We start from the raw sequence: 18,638 nt of genomic DNA on the forward strand, positions 1-18,638 counted from the left end.
ACACACACACACACACACACACACTGCCCCTGCCCCTAAACCTAACCCTCACAGGAGACTGTGCAGTTCACTTTCTGTGTAAAAAACCTCATTCTGTGTGATTTATAAGCATTTTGAAAAGTGAGGACATGGGGAACGTCTCATATTTCTCCCTCTTTTTGTAATACCCATGTCATTATACACATTTGTGTCCTGATATTTCACAAAAACATGCCCACTCACTCACTCTCTCACACACGCACACAGACACACACACACACACACACACACACACACTCTCACACACACACACACACACACACACACAGGAGTGTCTCAGGTTTACTCGATTATCCAGAAAAAATATAGAAATAGTCTCAAATATGATCATCAGGCTTTTGAAGAAGGTTTATTTGTTCATCTCCCAATCATCATTGTATTGCATTATATGTTTTAAAACGATGCTTTTAAATATCATCTTACTAAGACATATTACAGGCAGATATCGAGTGATGACTGATATTTATATGATTGTCTCTATTATTTAATGTCAGGTTTTACAGGGTTAACTGCATTAAATCCATTGACAGCCTTAAAAACATTTGAAACATTCTCATTTGATTAATTTAATTCACAGTTATTTAAATTATTATTAGATTATTCTTTAAATCATTTTAATAATTGTAATGATTCTGTGTAGCTTACAGTCATTCAGACGCTGATGTGTTGAATCAGTCTCTGTTGGAAGGAAACATTGCTACAGAAGTTTGTCTAACAGTACTGGACACACTGAGCATCTTCATCATGGGGTTTAAGGTCAGACATCATCATCATCATCATCATCATCACCACCTGCCTTCACGAGTGCTGCTTGTGATATCAGTGTGTGTGTGTGTGTGTGTGTGTGTGTGTGTGTGTGTGTGTGTGTGTGTGTGTGTGTGTGTGTGTGTGTGTGTGTGTGCAGACTCAGCTGAGTTTGGATCATGGCCACAATCCCCTGATGAAGAAAGTGTTCCAGGTTCATCTCTGCTTCTTACAAATCAACCAATCAGAGACAGCCCTCAAACAGGTCTTCACTTCCCTTCGCACCTTCATCTACAAGGTGTGTGTGACGCACAGCTCTAGAATACGTGCACAATCACTGGCTATGAGCTCATCATTTACTAACACTCGTGTCATTTCAAGCCTGTATAACCTAATATGCATCCGATAAATGAATTCTGAAGGATATTCACGCTGCTGTTTTCCTGTCTGTGATGTGTGTGTGTGTGTGTGTCCAGTTTCCATGTACGTTCTTCGAGGGCCGTGCGGATATGTGTGCGTTCTTCTGCTACGAGATTCTGAAGTGCTGTAACTCCAAACTGAGCTCCATCCGCAGCGACGCGGCTCATCTGCTCTACTTCCTCATGAAGAGCAACTTCGACTACACCGGACGCAAGTCCTTCGTCCGCACACACCTGCAGGTGGAGCTCATCACGTGACCCTGACCTCTCCGGGGTCATCGTTCTGCAGTAGATAGCATAGACGTCATAACCAAGTCATTCTTTGTGATTCCTCAGGTGGTGATTGGCGTCAGTCAGCTGATCGCTGATGTCATCGGAATAGGAGGGACGAGGTTCCAACAGTCCCTGTCAGTCATCAACAACTGCGCCAACAGTGACAAAACCATCAAAGTTAGTTTATTTTCAAACACACTCATACGCAAACACGACGCGGAGATCAGACGCAGAGCCGATTATGTAGATCCAAAAGTATTCACAATGGGGTTTTTTGGGAGTCCCTCTTGGGAAGAGTTCTTCTTCTCTATATATCAGTGTTTCTGAACTCCCTGAAGCGCCTCTTTGTACGTCTTGAGTTTTCTTCGGGGAACCAACATGTCACAATATTCCTCATTTAAATCATTCATACACATAATAAAGGGGCGGGGCCTGGTTGAGTTAGTTAGTAGTGTGTTGAAACTGGCGGTTGTGGTAAGGGGCGGGGCATATCCCAAACACGCTGGAAGCGCTTGACCAATCACAACACACTGGTCCAGCCGACCAATCAGAGCACATTGTGCTTTTCAGAAGGCGGGGAACTAAACAGAGCATTACTGGGAAGAGAGGAGCTGCGACAATGGAGAAAATGGGGGAAATAATTAACATTCAAGCAGGAAAACCTGCTCTAGTAGAGCCAAAACAACATCAAGACTTGAATAGGTCCTCTTTAAGGTCTCAGGTGTCCCCAGAGTGTGTCTGTGAAGTCTCAGCTCACAATACCCCACAGATCATTTATTACACCATGTTGTAAATGCCCATTATGTGAGGAAGGAAAAACATGCTGTTTTCGTGCATGTATCTTTAAATGCAAATGAGCTGCTGCTCCCCGCCCTCCTTTCCAGAAGAGGGCCTTGTGCATCCGATACTGCCAAACATTAAACTGAGTGTCTTTACACCAAGTGCAAATAGCCTGTCTTGTTGGCAAATGCTATTTGCACCAACTCCGCCCACTGACATCTGATTGGGCCAGACAAAAGGACTGAAGAAGTTTGTGTTCAGCAGCAATAGAAAGCAGCAGAAAGTTGACGCAAATTGACCCAAGATTCAAATTTTGCAGAACTCGCTCTAATCCCTTTTCCCATCACGTATCAGATCGGAAAGGCATTTATATTCAATAAAAATTTGGAAAATATTTGAAAAGTGGTTAAGGGTAGGGTTAGGGAGGGCTTTATTGTCCCATTAAGGCGGCGTTCATTTAATCATTTTAACAAATAAAATAATTTTCACTGTTGCATACGGTTTAATGTAAAACAACACTGAGGTGCAAATAGTGCCACTATTTAAAAGTATAAATACCATCTAACTACTATTTACAATTATTGCAAAGAAAATACATGTGTAAATAGAATCTCTCAGTATTTTCACCGCTGCCAAGACTAAATCATCTCTTTGCTTTTGATGATCATCTCTATCTCGATCACGCGTGACATTGCAGTTCTTCATCATCATGAAAGTTTATCAGTCTAAACTTCTGATAAATGGTTTTCTGAGCGCACACGCACAGAAAGAGGGATGTCAGACAGTTCTCTTTCACATCTCATTGCGCTTACACTGTCAAATACACACAAAATTATGTCACAAAGTTGTGAACGTAAAGAAATCACATGTGTATATTAGATCTGTGTATTAAAGTGACAGTACTGCAATCTGCAGCACCTCTCTGCTGTTAATATGAATCAAACAACAGAAGACAAACAGGAAATCACTCACTGCTCTTGACTGAGTAACTTCAGTAGCTTTAATAAGAACACATTTCTTACTTGAATGCTCTGGCGAGGAGATAAACATGACGGACTGTGTACAGCTCACGGTGGGCGGGGCTATGCTAATAGGGCAGAGTCTGTCAGCAGTTGTGGGCGGAGCCTGTGCAATGTGACGTCACAAAAGCTATAATCTGCAAACGGCTTGCTTATGATTTATGGGGATTAAAAAAGGGGAGTGTGTGGATTTTGACCATAATAGGGGGGTTATATCACTGTTCAAACACCATGTACTAGTGAATTTTGTCTAATACTCGTGATTGGTGCTCTGACAGTCCTCACCGTCTCCTTCACTCTCCTGCAGAGCACAGCGTTCCCATCGGACGTGAAAGACCTGACAAAGAAGATCCGGACTGTCCTGATGGCCACGGCTCAGATGAAGGAGCACGAGAGAGACCCGGAGATGCTGGTGGACCTGCAGTACAGTCTGGCCAAGTCTTACGCCAGCACACCTGAGCTCCGCAAGACCTGGCTGGACAGCATGGCCCGGATCCATGTGAAGAATGGAGACCTCTCTGAGGTACACACACACACACACACTCACACACACACACACACACATGTGTAACACACTGTGCAGCTCATGTTGTCTGGTTTGGTTCTCTGCAGGCAGCCATGTGTTATGTGCATGTTGCAGCGCTGGTGGCCGAGTACCTGAGGAGGAAAGGTTAGACACACCGATACACAAACATGATGATGGGATTGTCATGCGGACATGACCCAATAAAAATAACTTCTAGTCTAGATATGCCCGTTATCCCAAATCACTCTTCACAGAACAGTACAGATACACAACAAACTCACTTTTACAAGTGCAAACACGTTCTTTGCTTTGTTTTTTTCTCGTTTCTTGCTTATTCAAATCATCTCAATAAACAAAAAAAGAACAAATATCATCTCATGAAATAAACCCTCACATAAGCATCGGTGGATCACAATTATCTTTCAAAAGAGGCAGAAGAATTTACACATTTTCAAAGGGAAGACATTAGAGATGCAAAATTAATATTCAGTCTCTTTCAAAGTCCATATTCAACTCAAGCGCATATCACGTAATCTTCAAGCTCGTCTATTTTTGCCACTATTTAACCATCTAAAGTCTTCACCTTTTCTCTCGCTGGTAACAACCAAATAAAAGAAAACCCCTCTCTCCTTGCTTCACATGGACACACACACACACCTGTGTTTAAATGGATTTGACTTCCATTTCCTTCTGGTTACTGACTCCTCCTTCTTGTTGCACTGCATTATGGGTGTTGTGGTTAGTTTCCATTACAAACTATTATTTTTTAACCCTCTGGTGCTCTTCGGTCATTTCTGACCGGAAAATTTTCTGTTTTGAAATGTTAAAAATCACAGCTTCATCAGAATGATCTGAAACTTTGTGACTTTTCTAGCATTAGGTATGTAAACACACAAAAAATTGAGGGCATGATTCGAGCCTGCTAATTGGTCGTAAAAAAATACTCCCACTTGTGCTCTTCGGTCAAAAATGACCACCATAGGAAATGAATGGGAAATCTGCAAAAACACAAATTCACAGAAAAAATCTTTATTTCTAACAACAACAAAAAAATCTAAAACTTTATAATAAATAGTCTTTGAGATTTTTTAAATATATATATTCAAATCCATAAAAAATAAATAAAAAAATGTGTTCAAAACAGAACTAGGGAATTCTCCATAGAGACCTCTAGTGAACACACACATGGTTGCATGATTTCTTAAATAATTCCAAAAGAGGGCGCTAATCTGCCTTCAAAAAAAGTTATTTTGAAGGCCTAGTCTCTGTTTTAAGTGAAATACTGCAATAATAATAAAAACCAATAAACCAGTTTTATTGATGACAATAATGACAAAGCTAATGGGAACACAGGTGCACATGCAGCTGAGTAAAATCAAATGTAGCTTTCACGTGGCGTTTGTGCGTGTAACTTCATGACACATACATAGAGTCCAAAATCAACATAATCCATGTGTTGATCATGAGGAACAACAATTAAAAAATGTCTTCCGGTTGTCAAGGGCTAAACAAATCAGGCTGTCTTGATTCCAAATGCTGTCACTTTTGATCACTTTATGCTAACACGACGCATGTGTCCTCCTACCTTATTTCCTTCCTGAGTTATTACATGTCTAATAAGAAAGATATGTACATTTTCCCATGAGCACACTTTTTGTTTGTTTTTCTCAGCACTAGAGTCTCCAAATGTAATGATTTCCCCCTTAAAACTTTAATAAGTTTTCTGTCAAACGATACCCATCTTTTGACTCTCCCTGCTATAGTTTTGGAGTTATGAGTCTTTAATTTTGTGTATGTACTCTAAAAATGCCTTCAGGGCTTAAAGGGTTAAAACATGAGAGGTCAGTTTTCAATCCAAGGACACACATGTAATTACTCTTAATGATTACTAAGTGATAAATGTGTAAGGTTCCCATATCAGTCTTATTCCGTTTCTCACCTTCTCTTTTTCATCATATCTCTCCGGTGTGTCTCTCCGTCTGATAAAGCCTCTGCTGATAGAAGTTATCGCTCGGTATATTACTCACGTTTCGCTGCACTTCTGCTCTTTTACCTTTTCTACCAGACATTATCGTGCAACTGGCAGTAGATATATTGACAGGTGTTTGAAATGACGTGAAGTATAATGTGTGTGTGTGTGTGTGTGTGTGTGTGTGTAGGCATGTTTAAGCAGGGCTGTTCAGCGTTCAGAGTGGTCACACCAAACATCGATGAAGAAGCGTCTATGATGGAAGACATGGGGATGCAGGATGTTCACTTTAATGAGGTGAGGATCTGTCTGACGGCTGAACACACACAATATCACAGATGGAGTGAAGAGAGAAGCCACTTCAATAAAACACACAGATGTGACGTTTAACTCCAGTAAAGTCATTTGAATGCTGGAATAAATAAAGTGACATTAAGTCCATAAAGTGCTCGATTCACGTAGAGGAATATTGAATCTTTTGCACTGCTGCAGAAACATGACTCTGACTTCCCACACAGATATTGTATAATGATGTGAATAACTCATAGGAATCCATTGTTTCTATTACAAATCTAGTTCACGTTGAATAACCATGAGTCCTAACAGGCACAATGTGAATCGCCTGTCCACACCAGATGCAAAACGGCTACACAATCACAGCCAATCAGAACGTATTTAATGTTCAATAGTTATTTGTGAGGTCCAGTGAGATTGGAGGCAGTGATCAACAAAATGTCACGCATTGTTTGTCACGTCGGCCCGGGTTAGGATACAGTATTATAGAGTGTCCGTGTAGGTTTAGTTTAATATTAGTACTGTAAAAGAGGGAAGCAATAAACGAATGATGGTGATTGTCAGAGCTTATCTCCACACGGACTGATACTCATCCGTCATTCCTGCACTTTGACTGACTGATAAAACACTAATAATTTCACTTCACAATCAACTGCAGGATGTTATAGTGAACTAACAATAAAACCACAAATACACATTCTCATTACTGCAAATCAAATAAATGTTAACGGAAATAAAATAAAACAAAAGCAACATTTACTTTTTTTTATCTAGTTTAACTTAATGTAGTGTTATTTTAGTTTTTATTCATATTTTGAATTAGCTTTTATTTTTCATGTACATTTTTTTGTCATTTCGTTATGTGCTTTTGTCGTTTTATTCATTTTTTTATTTTGAAATATTGCTATTTAGGTTTCATTTATTTATATTTCCGTTTTAACTGGTTTTAGTTTTTATTTTTCTAAAATTAAATTATCATTTTAAACTTATTTCAGTTTATTGCCCAGGGAACATTTCTAATTTTCATTTAATTAGTTTTTCAACTAATATTTATATTTTATTTTATTTTAGATTTATTTCGATTAGCAGAAATAGTTTTGGATAGTTTTAAAGTTAATGATAATAATAACTTGATGATAAAATAAATGTTAACTGAAATAAAATAAAACATTTTATTTCAACCAGTTGCCAAAGCAACATTTTTATTTTTTTATGCAGTGTTATTTTAGTTTTATTATAGTTGTATTCATATTTTGAATTAGCTTTTATTTTTATTTTTCGTGTTAATTTTTGTTGAGTTTTTAAGTAATTTCATTATGTGCTTTTGTCATTTTATTTATTTATTTATTTATTTTCATTTATTTATTTTTAATATTACTATTTAGGTTTGATTTATTTATATTTTCAGTTTTAATTGGTTTTCTTTTATTTCCATTTAATAATTTTAGTTCTTTAACTTAAACTTTATTTCAGTTTATTAGCCATCTCTAATTTTCATCCTAAGTTTTTCAACTAATATTTATATTTTATTTTAGATTTGTTTCAATTAGCAGAAATAGTTTTGAATAGTTTTAGTTTAAGTTAATGATAATAACCCTAATAATAACTTGATGTAATAAAATAAAATAATACAAAAAACAGAAATAAAGTATAGAAATAAATAAAAGTATCATTTAATAATAGAAATAGAAAATAATATAATTTATTAATTTATATAATACATTAACTAATATAAACATTATTTAATAATAGAAATAGAAAATCATATAATTTATTAATTTATGTAATACATTAAATGATATATAAATGATTTAATAATAGAAATAGAAACTAATAATATTTATTAAATTCTATAATACATTAAATAATAATATATCAATTATTTAATAATAGAAATTGAAAATAATGTATATATAGAAATAATATTAAATATGTCAAACTATTTAGACAAAACAAACAAAATTACAAAAACTTCACAAAAAATGAAAAAGAAATCAGAAAATGCAAACATTATAAATATTTGACAAATCTCAGTGATCTGTTAATGTGATCCTCTGATACGACTCCTGCGTGAACAACCACCAAAACTCCAGCGGATGCAGAAAAGTGTGTTTAGCCAAATACTTGTGTTCACGGTCTATACGAGTGTGAGAATACACTGTCTATGAGACAAATCTGTATTGTTTGTGTGTGTTTGTCACAGGACGTCCTGATGGAGCTTTTGGAGGCATGCGCTGATGGATTATGGAAAGCCGAGCGTTACGAGCTCATCTCCGACATCTACAAACTCATCATTCCCATTTATGAGAAACGCAGAGATTTCGAGGTACAGCAGTAACACACACTGATCCCGTAAATGACAGACGTCTAAGGATGTTCTCTTCCTCATGGGCTGTTCTGTAACCGCTGCTGAATCTGTGTGTTTGGCTGTTGTGCTGCAGATTTGTATGGAAGCTTGTTTCCGCCTCATAAATGATAAAAAAGTAATTGCGACTTTTTGTCTCACAATTCTGCCTTTTTTGAGTTATTAAGTCTCAATTGTGAGATAAAAAGTCGCAATATCCTTTAATATGTTTTATTCTGTGGCAGAAACGAGCTTCCATAGATGTGCACTTTTGAAGTGAGTATCAACTTAAAAGTTGTTTAGAAACGAACTCCTTTTTAGATGGAAATGCTGAAGTCTACGTCCCAGGAGCCTTGAGTTTATGCTTTGAAAGGTTTCCCTCCCTTACCTTGAATATATGTGGGGGGGTTTTAACAAACTGAAGGGACATTTTTTGAAAGAGTTTATTTCGATGATCCACTTTAGACTTTCTACTAACTATAAGTAACTTTGCATGTCAACTAAGAGTATTAGTAGACTGTTAGAGTTAAGGATTAGTAGAATAAGCTGTTGCAATGGCTTCAGGGTGGCCCAAGGCTAAAATAACAAACAACAGGTCCACATAGGGGTGGGCGATATGAACAAAGTCTTATATCACGATATGAATAATTGTATTTCACAATCACGATATAGTTATTATTGCTTTAAATGATATTACACAGCATCTGAAAATAGGCTAACTTCTGTCAACATAACCAACGTGACGGCTTGCTTACACAGAGAGCGCTGGGGACTATTTTCAGGCGCTGTGTAATATTTGCGCCGCTGCACGATACGGCTCAAAGCTCTTGATTATTATGCAGGAATGAGAGTATAGTTCCTGCCATATCAGCCTAGAAAATCACAACTTCTCATTTTCCGTCGGTCTTAGTACACGATGTAACTACAGAAGAGTCAAATTTTAAATAGGAAAAAAACTGAAACTCTTTGCTAACGGTCTAATCAGATTCAATGATCTATGCTAAGCTATGCTAAAAGTGCGGAGATCGGCTGAATGGATTTGAAAACAGCAAAACTCAACTGTTTAACTCTAGGGGAGACGGAAAATTAGCCCATTTTCAACAATAGTGGCGAGTTCCTTTAAGACATAACCAACTGTGCTTATGAGGATACTCGGCTCGCACAGACGAGCATTTTGACATATAAGTGTGTGTATTTGACTGTTCAAGCTCAGCAAGGCGCTAAATGCTTTATGTGTGTGTGTGTTTCAGGTGTGTGCACTCAAAACAGTCTCTCAGTGCACACATATACTGAAATGAGTCCTCTTTCGCTGCTTTTTGTGTAGTGCTGGGCGGTATACCGGTTCATACCGAATACCGGTGTTTATTTTTTGTTATATGATATGATACCGCAATACCGGTGTAAAGTATAAAATACTGGGCAAAATGGGCAAAACAGTAACTATGTCTTTATCCTTTCTGTGTTAAACTGACATGTGTCTTTTGTTCAGAGACTAGTGCTATTATTGGTTGTTGTCTCCCCACAGCATTATTTTGTGGGACTTTGTAAACCTGTATTAACTCCAGTGTGGAGTTTTTCTACAATATTCACTCGTCATGACAGTAAAACAGGGCATTCTAGTCAATCTACTGCAGTATTTCCTCCCTCAATCAGAAGAAATGTGGTTAACACCAGGTCATGCTTGGGGAAACAAATACCGTCATATACCGCGAAACCGATATTATTTTGAAAAATGGCGTGATAAACATTTTTGGTCACACCGCCCAGCGCTATTATTGTGCTTGAGCAGTTTAACATCACTTGTTTTTGAACCGCAATGCTTAAGAAAGCAATGAAGCGATAAGCTTTCGAGCCGGCACAGAACGGCAACATCACGTGAGCGTAACGGCGATAGAGACGACAGTCCAAAATCTCCTACAGTAGGTCCACCAATCACATTCCTCCGTCAGCACCCAATCCCTGCACACACATACAAAAGACAAGCCACACAGGAACACAGATGCCGAGGATCATAACATATATACTTATCTTATATATTACATATATTGGATATATACTTACTATAGGGTTTGATTACGGTTTAATTTAGGGTTAGTTGCATGTAATTATAGCTATTACTGTAAACAGTGTTTGGGGAAACGCATTACAAGTAACTTGAGTTACGTAATAATATTACTTTTTCCTAGTAACTAGTAAAGTAACGCATTACTTTTCAAATTTACTACAAAATATCTGAGTTACTTTTTCACATTAATTTGACTGACAGCTCTCCTGCCCCCATGTTGAGATAAATAAGTGCAGATGTGTGTGTGTAAACATGATGGTTATTGTAGTTCCAGACTAAATGTGAGCATTTATTTATCTCACTTGCACAATAAAAATTCTGTACTCCTCAAAATGATTAAAATCAGTCAAATGCAAAATCAGAATACTATGCAAACCTCCAATAATTAAATGTTAAATAAAACAACTATTTTTATGCATAATCTACCTTTATATTTATTTTACCAATGTCTTGCTGATGACCTTTGATGATGAAAATTACTAGATTTTTAGTTTTTATTGGTAAAACTTTTTTCTCCTGCGTCCTATTCTCCATTATCCAGAGCTGCGCCCTCTACTGTTCATGTGTGAATCTGCATTTTTACCTCAGCCTGGGGCTTATTATTTACATTTTGGTATGAAGACGTCTTTACCGTTGCACAAAAATATAACTTTTTTGTTATAAACAAAAACAAAAACAAGGCCAGCCCAGGTGAGAAAAAGTAACGCAAAAGTAACGTAACACATTACTTTTCTTAAAAAGTAACTAAGTAACTCAATTAGTTACTTTTTAAGGGAGTAACGCAATATTGTAATGCATTACTTTTCAAAGGAACTTTCCCCAACACTGACTATAATATCACGTGTAACAAGGACATTGTAAAATAAAGTATTAACAACCTTATTTGACCCTCACCTGTGAAGATGTGATTGGTAAGCTGTGTGTTTGGTGTTTGTGTCAGAAACTGGCTCACCTGTATGACACGCTGCACCGCGCCTACAGTAAGGTCACAGAGGTCATGCACACGGGCAAGCGTCTGCTGGGAACGTACTTCAGAGTGGCCTTCTTCGGTCAGGTGAGTCTCAGCAGCCTCACTCCTCTTCATCTCTTGATCAGATGAGCTCTTTAATGACGTGTGTTTCTGCTGGTTTCTGTCTGAAGGCAGCGGTAAGTCCTGTGTGTTTCAGCTCAGCTTTAATGCTCATGTTAACTGATGGGATTTCACAGACTACAGATGCTCCAGTGCAAGAAAGTTCCAGTGTGATCCTAACAAAAGTGCTTTAGCGTGGGCATGTTTATGATTAAGTGTTTTTTTGAAGATTTTTTGTGCTGTTCTTTTGCCTTTATTGGGATATGATAGTATAGAGAAGACAGGAAGTGAAGTGGGAGGGGGGTGTGGGTAGAATGGGTCACCTGAAGCTCCGATCTTTTTTTGATCAACTTCAAGATTTTTAGGTTCAAATTTATAGTACATGAATATATATCTATATCTACACTCACCTAAAGGATTATTAGGAACACCTGTTGAATTTCTCATTAATGCAATTATCTAATCAACCAATCACATGGCAGTTGCTTCAATGCATTTAGGGGTGTGGTCCTGGTCAAGACAATCTCCTGAACTCCACACTGAATGTCAGAATGGGAAAGAAACCGTATTTCAAAGACAATTATGATTATCACATGCAATAAGATGTACTTGAGTTCATCTTAAGTGAGTCAAAAGAGTCACACTCAAGTTCATTAATTGCATTTAATGTAAATTTAAACTATAAGACATTCTCATTTAATTGTCTGAAAACATTACATTCAGTTCACACTTTTAAAGCATATTGTTTCTGAAATAAGTACTCTTTTCAAAAGTATGCTAAAGTGTACTTCTGTTTCAGGGAAAGTGTATGTCCTGTGACTTATTGGCCAGTGATAGGCTTATATTCAGTGATATGGAAACACACTTGACTTCTCAAGCCACATTTTGTAGTGTCTAATCAATCATTTACTCATCTGCCACAATAATATCATGTGTTTCGCCTGCAAATATTACTAGTAATGTGATTAACTGGCATACTGTCTTGCTCAAAAGTTTACACACACCTCGCAGAATCTGTGAAAATGTGAATAATTTTAACTAAATAAGAGGGATCATACAAAATGCATGTTATTTTTTATTTAGTACTGTCCTGAATAATATATTTTACATAAATTATGTTTAAAAATAGCCGAATTTATACAAATTCAAAAGTTTATGAACCCTTGATTCTTAACACTGTGTGTCGTTCCCTGGATGATCCACGGCAGTGTGTTTGTGTGTGTGTGTGTGTGTGTGTGTGTCGTTCCCTGGATGATCCACGGCTGTGTGTGTGTGTGTGTGTGTGTGTTGTTCCCTGGATGATCCACGGGTGTGTGTGTGTGTGTGTGTGTGTGTGTGTGTGTGTGTGTGTGTGTGTGTGTGTGTGTGTGTGTGTGTGTGTGTGTGTGTGTGTGTGTCGTTCCCTGGATGATCCACGGCTCTGTTTTTGTGTGTGTGTGTGTGTGTGTGTGTGTGTGTGTGTGTGTGTGTGTGTGTGTGTGTGTGAGTGTGTGTGTTGTTCCCTGGATGATCCACGGCTGTGTGTGTGTTTTGTGATGATGTTCATGAGTCTCTTGTTTGTCCTGAGCAGTTAAACTGCCCAATGTTCTTCAGAAAAATCCTCCAGGTCCTGCACATTCTTCAGTTTTCCAGCCTCTTTTTCATATTTGACCCTCTCCAGCAATGACTGTATGATTTTAAGATCCATCTTTTCACACTGAGGACAATTGAGGGACTCAAACACAACTACTAAAAAAGGTTCAATCATTCACTGAAGCTCCAGAAGGAAATGCGACGCATTAAGAGCCTGGGGGTGAAAACTTTTGAATTTAAAGATCAAGGTAAATTGTACTTAATTTGTCTTCCAGGAAACATGCAAGTGTCTTCTGTAGCTTCTGAAGGGCAGTACTAAAAAAATTGGACACCTTCATCCTGTTCAAAAGTTTTCACCCCCGGCTCTTAATGTGTTGTGTTTCCTTCTAGAGCATCAGTGAATGTTTTCAATGGGTGTGTAAACTTTTGAGCACAACAAAACATTTGTTTTACCAATTAACATCTCTAAACAATCACTTCTCACCTTTTCTTTAGTACCTTTTTTAAAGTGTGCAGTCTCTGATGAGTTGTTTCTGTCTCTAGCAGTACCAGTGTAATGACTGTGAGATCCACGAGGTAAACCCATCATTAGATTCACATGTGTGTCGTCCTGCTGGCTGTGGAAGTCCTCATAATCCCTGTGTCACAATTAGGATTTATCATTAACACATTTTACAGCCCAGTATTTCCAGACTGCTGTTGTAAATAGTTGTGTCCTGTCACTAATTTAGTACTTAAAAATTAGTAGGCTTTTATTTATTTTTTGTCTAGCTGGTCAGCGGTTGAGTTTTAATGCATTCTTCTGATTGATTGAGATTTGCGTGTTGTTTTAGGGCTTCTTCGAGGATGAAGATGGTAAAGAATACATTTATAAGGAGCCCAAATTCACCCCGCTGTCTGAGATCTCACAAAGACTCCTGAAACTCTATTCAGACAAGTTTGGAGCTGAGAATGTCAAAATGATCCAGGATTCTGGCAAGGTAAGAAATGTTTAGTTACAGTATCAGAATAAAGACTGACCCACATTGCAGCTTATTCAGGCCAAGACAGAAAGAGTGTGTGTTTCTAGAACATTTTAAGATGTTGGCGTTTGTCAATAAATGTAGACGTCCAGATATATTTATCCAGTGCATCTCTACTAGCACGACCCCTAGAACTGCCTGTTAGCTAAAGATGCTGTGCTGTTTGCTGCAGATTAACCCAAAGGATCTGGACTCCAAGTACGCCTACATCCAAGTGACTCACGTCAGCCCATTCCTGGAGGAGAAGGAGCTGCTGGAGAGGAAAACTGACTTTGAGAGGAGCCACAATATCCGTCGATTTGTCTTTGAGATGCCGTTCACCGTTTCCGGCAAAAAACAGGGCGGCGTAGAGGAACAGTGCAAACGCAGGACTATACTGACCAGTGAGTGTGCGCACTTACACAACACACACTCACCATGGAGAAGAGGACAGCAAAATTAGAAATCAATGACGATAAGAATCTGAGTGTCAGCTGAATCTGATGGCTTATATGATCCTCCCAAACACAAAGTGCAGCTCTTATCTTCGCAGACAGATCCAGACAGTGTCTCAGCGCACATGTCAGTTTAAAAGCATCCCAGGATGCACCTCAGTTTGCTTTGACCACCCTAATTAGGGGCTAAGCACAGACTTGAGCACTCTTGAGGCTATGGCAGCCCATATAACCGTGTGCGAGAGAGTTATGACATTTGGCACACAGATAGAGGACAGTCTGTACCTTAAACGATCAGTTCACTTTTAAATAAACTTTTGCTGATAATTTACTCGCCCCCATGTCATCCAAGATGTCCATGTCTTTCTTTCTGCAGTCGAAAAGAAATGAAGGTTTTAGATGAAAACAGTCCAGGGTTTTTCTCCATATAATGGACTTCAATGGGCTCCAAACGGTTCAAGGTCCAAATGACATTTTCAGTGCAGCTTCAAAGGGCTTTAAACGACACCAAATGATGAATAAGGGTCTTATCTAGACAAACCATCAGTTTCTGTGAGAAACCGAGCAGTATTTATGCCATTATTTTACCTCTTATCAGACGAGCGTGATCATCTCTGAGCTCCGCCATAACTTCCGCTAAGTGAGGTCAAAATACGAGCGTGGTCATAGAAGTATACGTATATGCCTCATTAGCGCCTGCACGGATCAGTAGAATGAGGCATCTATGATCGATATATCTATGACCACGCTCGTATTTTGACCTCACTTAGCGGAAGTTATGGCGGAGCTCAGAGATGATCACGTTCGTCTGATAAGAGGTAAAATAGTGGCATAAATACTGCTCGGTTTCTCACAGAAACTGATCGTTTGGCTAGAGAAGACCCTTATTCATCGTCTGGTATTGCTTAAAGCCCTGTGAAGCTGCACTGAAACTGTCATTTGGACCTTGAACCGTTTGGAGCCCATTGAAGTCCATTATATGGAGAAAAATCCTGGAATGTTTTCATCAAAAACCTTCATTTCTTTTCGAATGAAGAAAGAAAGACATGGACATCTTGGATGACATGGGGGTGAGTAAATTATCAGCAAAAGTTTATTTAAAAGTGGACTAATCCTTTAACCACAGCAAATTTGGATTCTCTAACTTAATCACTCTAGCCACCAACTGTCCAAAGTTTCAGTTACATTTGTGCTAATAACTGCACCCTATGACGTCATTTCCATCATTTTCTGCAATTTTGAATTTTTACTTTTTTCGAACTCCTCCTAGGCTTTTTCTCTGGTCTTCACCAAAATTGAACCAGATTATCTTCACACCAAGCATACAAAAAGTTATGGAATTCAAGTCGATTCGTCAAACCGTTCTCGAATTACGCAACGAAGAGCCACCAAAATGAAAGTGAGGCTCCGCAAAGCTTTAGTGTATTCTGACCAAATTTGGTGTGTGTTATGACAACCATGACCTGAGGCGACCTGTACAGTTTCAGTGCAGATCCACTTAGTGGTCAGGAGATATGCACATTTTAATTTTTGCTAGTAACTTCTGAAGAGATTTGGCAAAAAATCACAAAACTGTTCTCTTTAGATTTGGTGCAGATTTGGATTCGAACAATACCCATTTTTCCCATATCGGCCATTTTGAATTTTGTCATAAAATAAAAAACTACCTTTTACAAACACATTGACGTATCGTTAAGTGTCATTGGCACCATGCTCTGAAGGTACTCAAAAAGTTTTGAGACGGCACCAATGCTAATAACTTCTGATTGGTTTTGTCTATTGTAATGACACTGGTCTTGATAGATTCCTTGGGTCATCCCGGGAACATAGATACACATTTTGCCATAGTCAGCCAAACTTCCTGTCCGCCATCAGGATTTTCTTTAAAAAACTATTTTTTTTTAACTCCTCTTAGAAAATCGGTTTGACCGATTTTCACCAAATTCAAGCTTCCACATTTTTGGATTTCTCGTTGATAGAGAAATCGTTTTCGTATACCGTGTCAACACATATGATGGCATGATGCCAAAACGACTGAGGCTGGGTCTGCAATGCTTGGACATGTTGACACCAAACTTTGCAGGTCCTATTTTAATTATCTGAGCACATGGTCTGAAGCACATGGTGCATGTCTGAATCCAATTTTGCTAGTTTAACGACGGGAAAACATGTGAGCGCGCCAGGCACATGATCCAAAAGGGTTGTCCCTCGTCTCTTAAAGGGTTAGTTCACCCAAAAATGAAAATTCTGTCATTAATGACTTCCCCTCATGTCGTTGGACACCCGTCAGACCTCCGTTCATCTTCAGAACACAAATGAAGATATTTTAGTGTAAATCTGATGGCTCTGAAAGGCCTCCATTGGCACAATGCACTTTACACTCTCAAGACCCTTAAAAGACACTAAAGACGTCGTTACAAAGTCCATCTCACTACAGTGGCTCTACAATAACTTTATAAAGCGACGAGAATAGTTTTTGTGCGCAAAAAAACCCTAAATAACGACTTACATAGTGATGACGATTTCAAAACACTTCGAAGCGTTATGAATCAGTGAGTCGAATCATGATTCGGATCACGTGTCAAACTGCTGAAATTTGGCGATTCAAACCGCTGAATTGACTCACTGATTCATAACGCTTCGAAGCTTCATGAGGCCGTGTTTTGAATTCGTCATCACTATATAAGTCGTTATTTAGGGTTTTTTTGCGCACAAAAACTATTCTCGCCGATTCATAAAGTTATTGTAGAGCCACTGTAGTGAGATGGACTTTGTAACGACGTCTTTAGTGTCTTTTAAGGGTCTTGAGAGTGAACCGTGCCATTGTGTCAATGGAGGCCTTTCAGAGCCATTAGATTTACACTAAAATATCTTCATTTGTGTCTGAAGATGAACGGAGGTCTGACGGGTGTCCAACCACATGAGGGGAAGTCATTAATGACAGAATTTTCATTTTTGGGTGAACTAACCCTTTAATGAGTCATGGGTGTGTTTCCCTTCCCATTCCCTTTAAAAGCCCGTTTCAGTTGGTCAATGGCGCAGTCGTTTTCAGTTCCTCAAAATAGCAATGCGCCAACAATGCTCCTGAACACAGAGCAGATGCCCATGGGTGAACAGATGCACCAGTGCATTTTATATGTAAACAACGTGGAGCTGGACGTGAACATGAGAACTGCGTCGGGCTGACATCACACCTGGTGTCTCATTGCTCCGGGTGTGTGATAGGGCTCCGCATGTGTCATTGTCACCTCACTCTGACCACACTACATCAATTTGGTCCCAGGGCCACCTATTGCTCAAAAGCGATAAAACATCAAATCACATTACTATTGACTGTATTGATGGTTTTTCAGCCATTTTGCCTGCAATCATCTTAATATGTCTTTAATTGCTCATTGTTGCAGTTGGTCTGATGCTCCAGCCATGATGGCTTGACTTACCGTGTGTTTGTGCTTGGCCCCTTAATCGCTGCTTGCAGCTATATTTATATTTTTTTTATGTCTCAAATCAACTCATTCGTCCATAACACTAGTAAAGGTTTCCCCCAACAAACACACAGACACTTATACAACAGTGATCTAAAAACACTAACAACAGAGTTTGTGTCTAAGTGAGAAATATATTCATGTCATTTGAAAAGTTGTCGTCATTGAATGCATTTTGTGCCAAAGCAATGATGAACGGTTTAGCCCACACAGACTGATGTTCCACATGTGCTCGCTGTGTAAAGAGACTCGTGTGATATTGAGAAATGGGTCCTAGCGATAGTAAAAAAAAAACAAAGATTCCTGGTGACTTTATTCGTAACTCCTGTTACGTTTCTTCCTCTTCCTCCCTCAGCCACACACTCGTTCCCGTACGTGAAGAAGCGTATCGCAGTGATGTATCAGCATCATGTGGACCTGAACCCCATCGAGGTGGCCATTGATGAGATGAGTAAGAAGGTTCTGGAGATCAGACAGCTGTGTTCCTGCAGCGACGTGGACATGATCCAACTCCAGCTCAAGCTGCAGGGCAGCATCAGTGTGCAGGTACACACACACACACACACACGTCACCTCATGCTCAG

General features: G+C 38.7%; 1 protein-coding gene across 6 annotated transcripts in view; it reads left to right on the forward strand.

Annotated features, from left to right (window-relative positions):
• The window catches only part of LOC307129753 (dedicator of cytokinesis protein 9), a 178,865-nt gene that overhangs the window by 132,503 nt on the left and 27,724 nt on the right, over window positions 1-18,638 (forward strand). For 3 of the 6 annotated variants that reach the window (XM_079822440.1, XM_079822439.1, XM_079822441.1), the window contains exons 39-51: window positions 680-795; window positions 944-1,081; window positions 1,260-1,442; window positions 1,539-1,652; window positions 3,582-3,797; window positions 3,887-3,944; window positions 5,960-6,066; window positions 8,267-8,389; window positions 11,413-11,526; window positions 13,657-13,689; window positions 13,947-14,093; window positions 14,308-14,518; window positions 18,410-18,600. In XM_079822440.1, coding sequence (XP_079678566.1) covers window positions 680-795; window positions 944-1,081; window positions 1,260-1,442; window positions 1,539-1,652; window positions 3,582-3,797; window positions 3,887-3,944; window positions 5,960-6,066; window positions 8,267-8,389; window positions 11,413-11,526; window positions 13,657-13,689; window positions 13,947-14,093; window positions 14,308-14,518; window positions 18,410-18,600 — 1,751 coding nt within the window. The remainder of the gene's footprint in view (window positions 1-679; window positions 796-943; window positions 1,082-1,259; window positions 1,443-1,538; window positions 1,653-3,581; window positions 3,798-3,886; window positions 3,945-5,959; window positions 6,067-8,266; window positions 8,390-11,412; window positions 11,527-13,656; window positions 13,690-13,946; window positions 14,094-14,307; window positions 14,519-18,409; window positions 18,601-18,638) is intronic. The other 3 variants (XM_079822443.1, XM_079822444.1, XM_079822442.1) reach the window with 1 other exon arrangement.

This window comes from Gobio gobio, assembly GCF_949357685.1.
Source record: "Gobio gobio genome assembly, chromosome: 7".
Taxonomy (NCBI): domain Eukaryota; kingdom Metazoa; phylum Chordata; class Actinopteri; order Cypriniformes; family Gobionidae; genus Gobio; species Gobio gobio.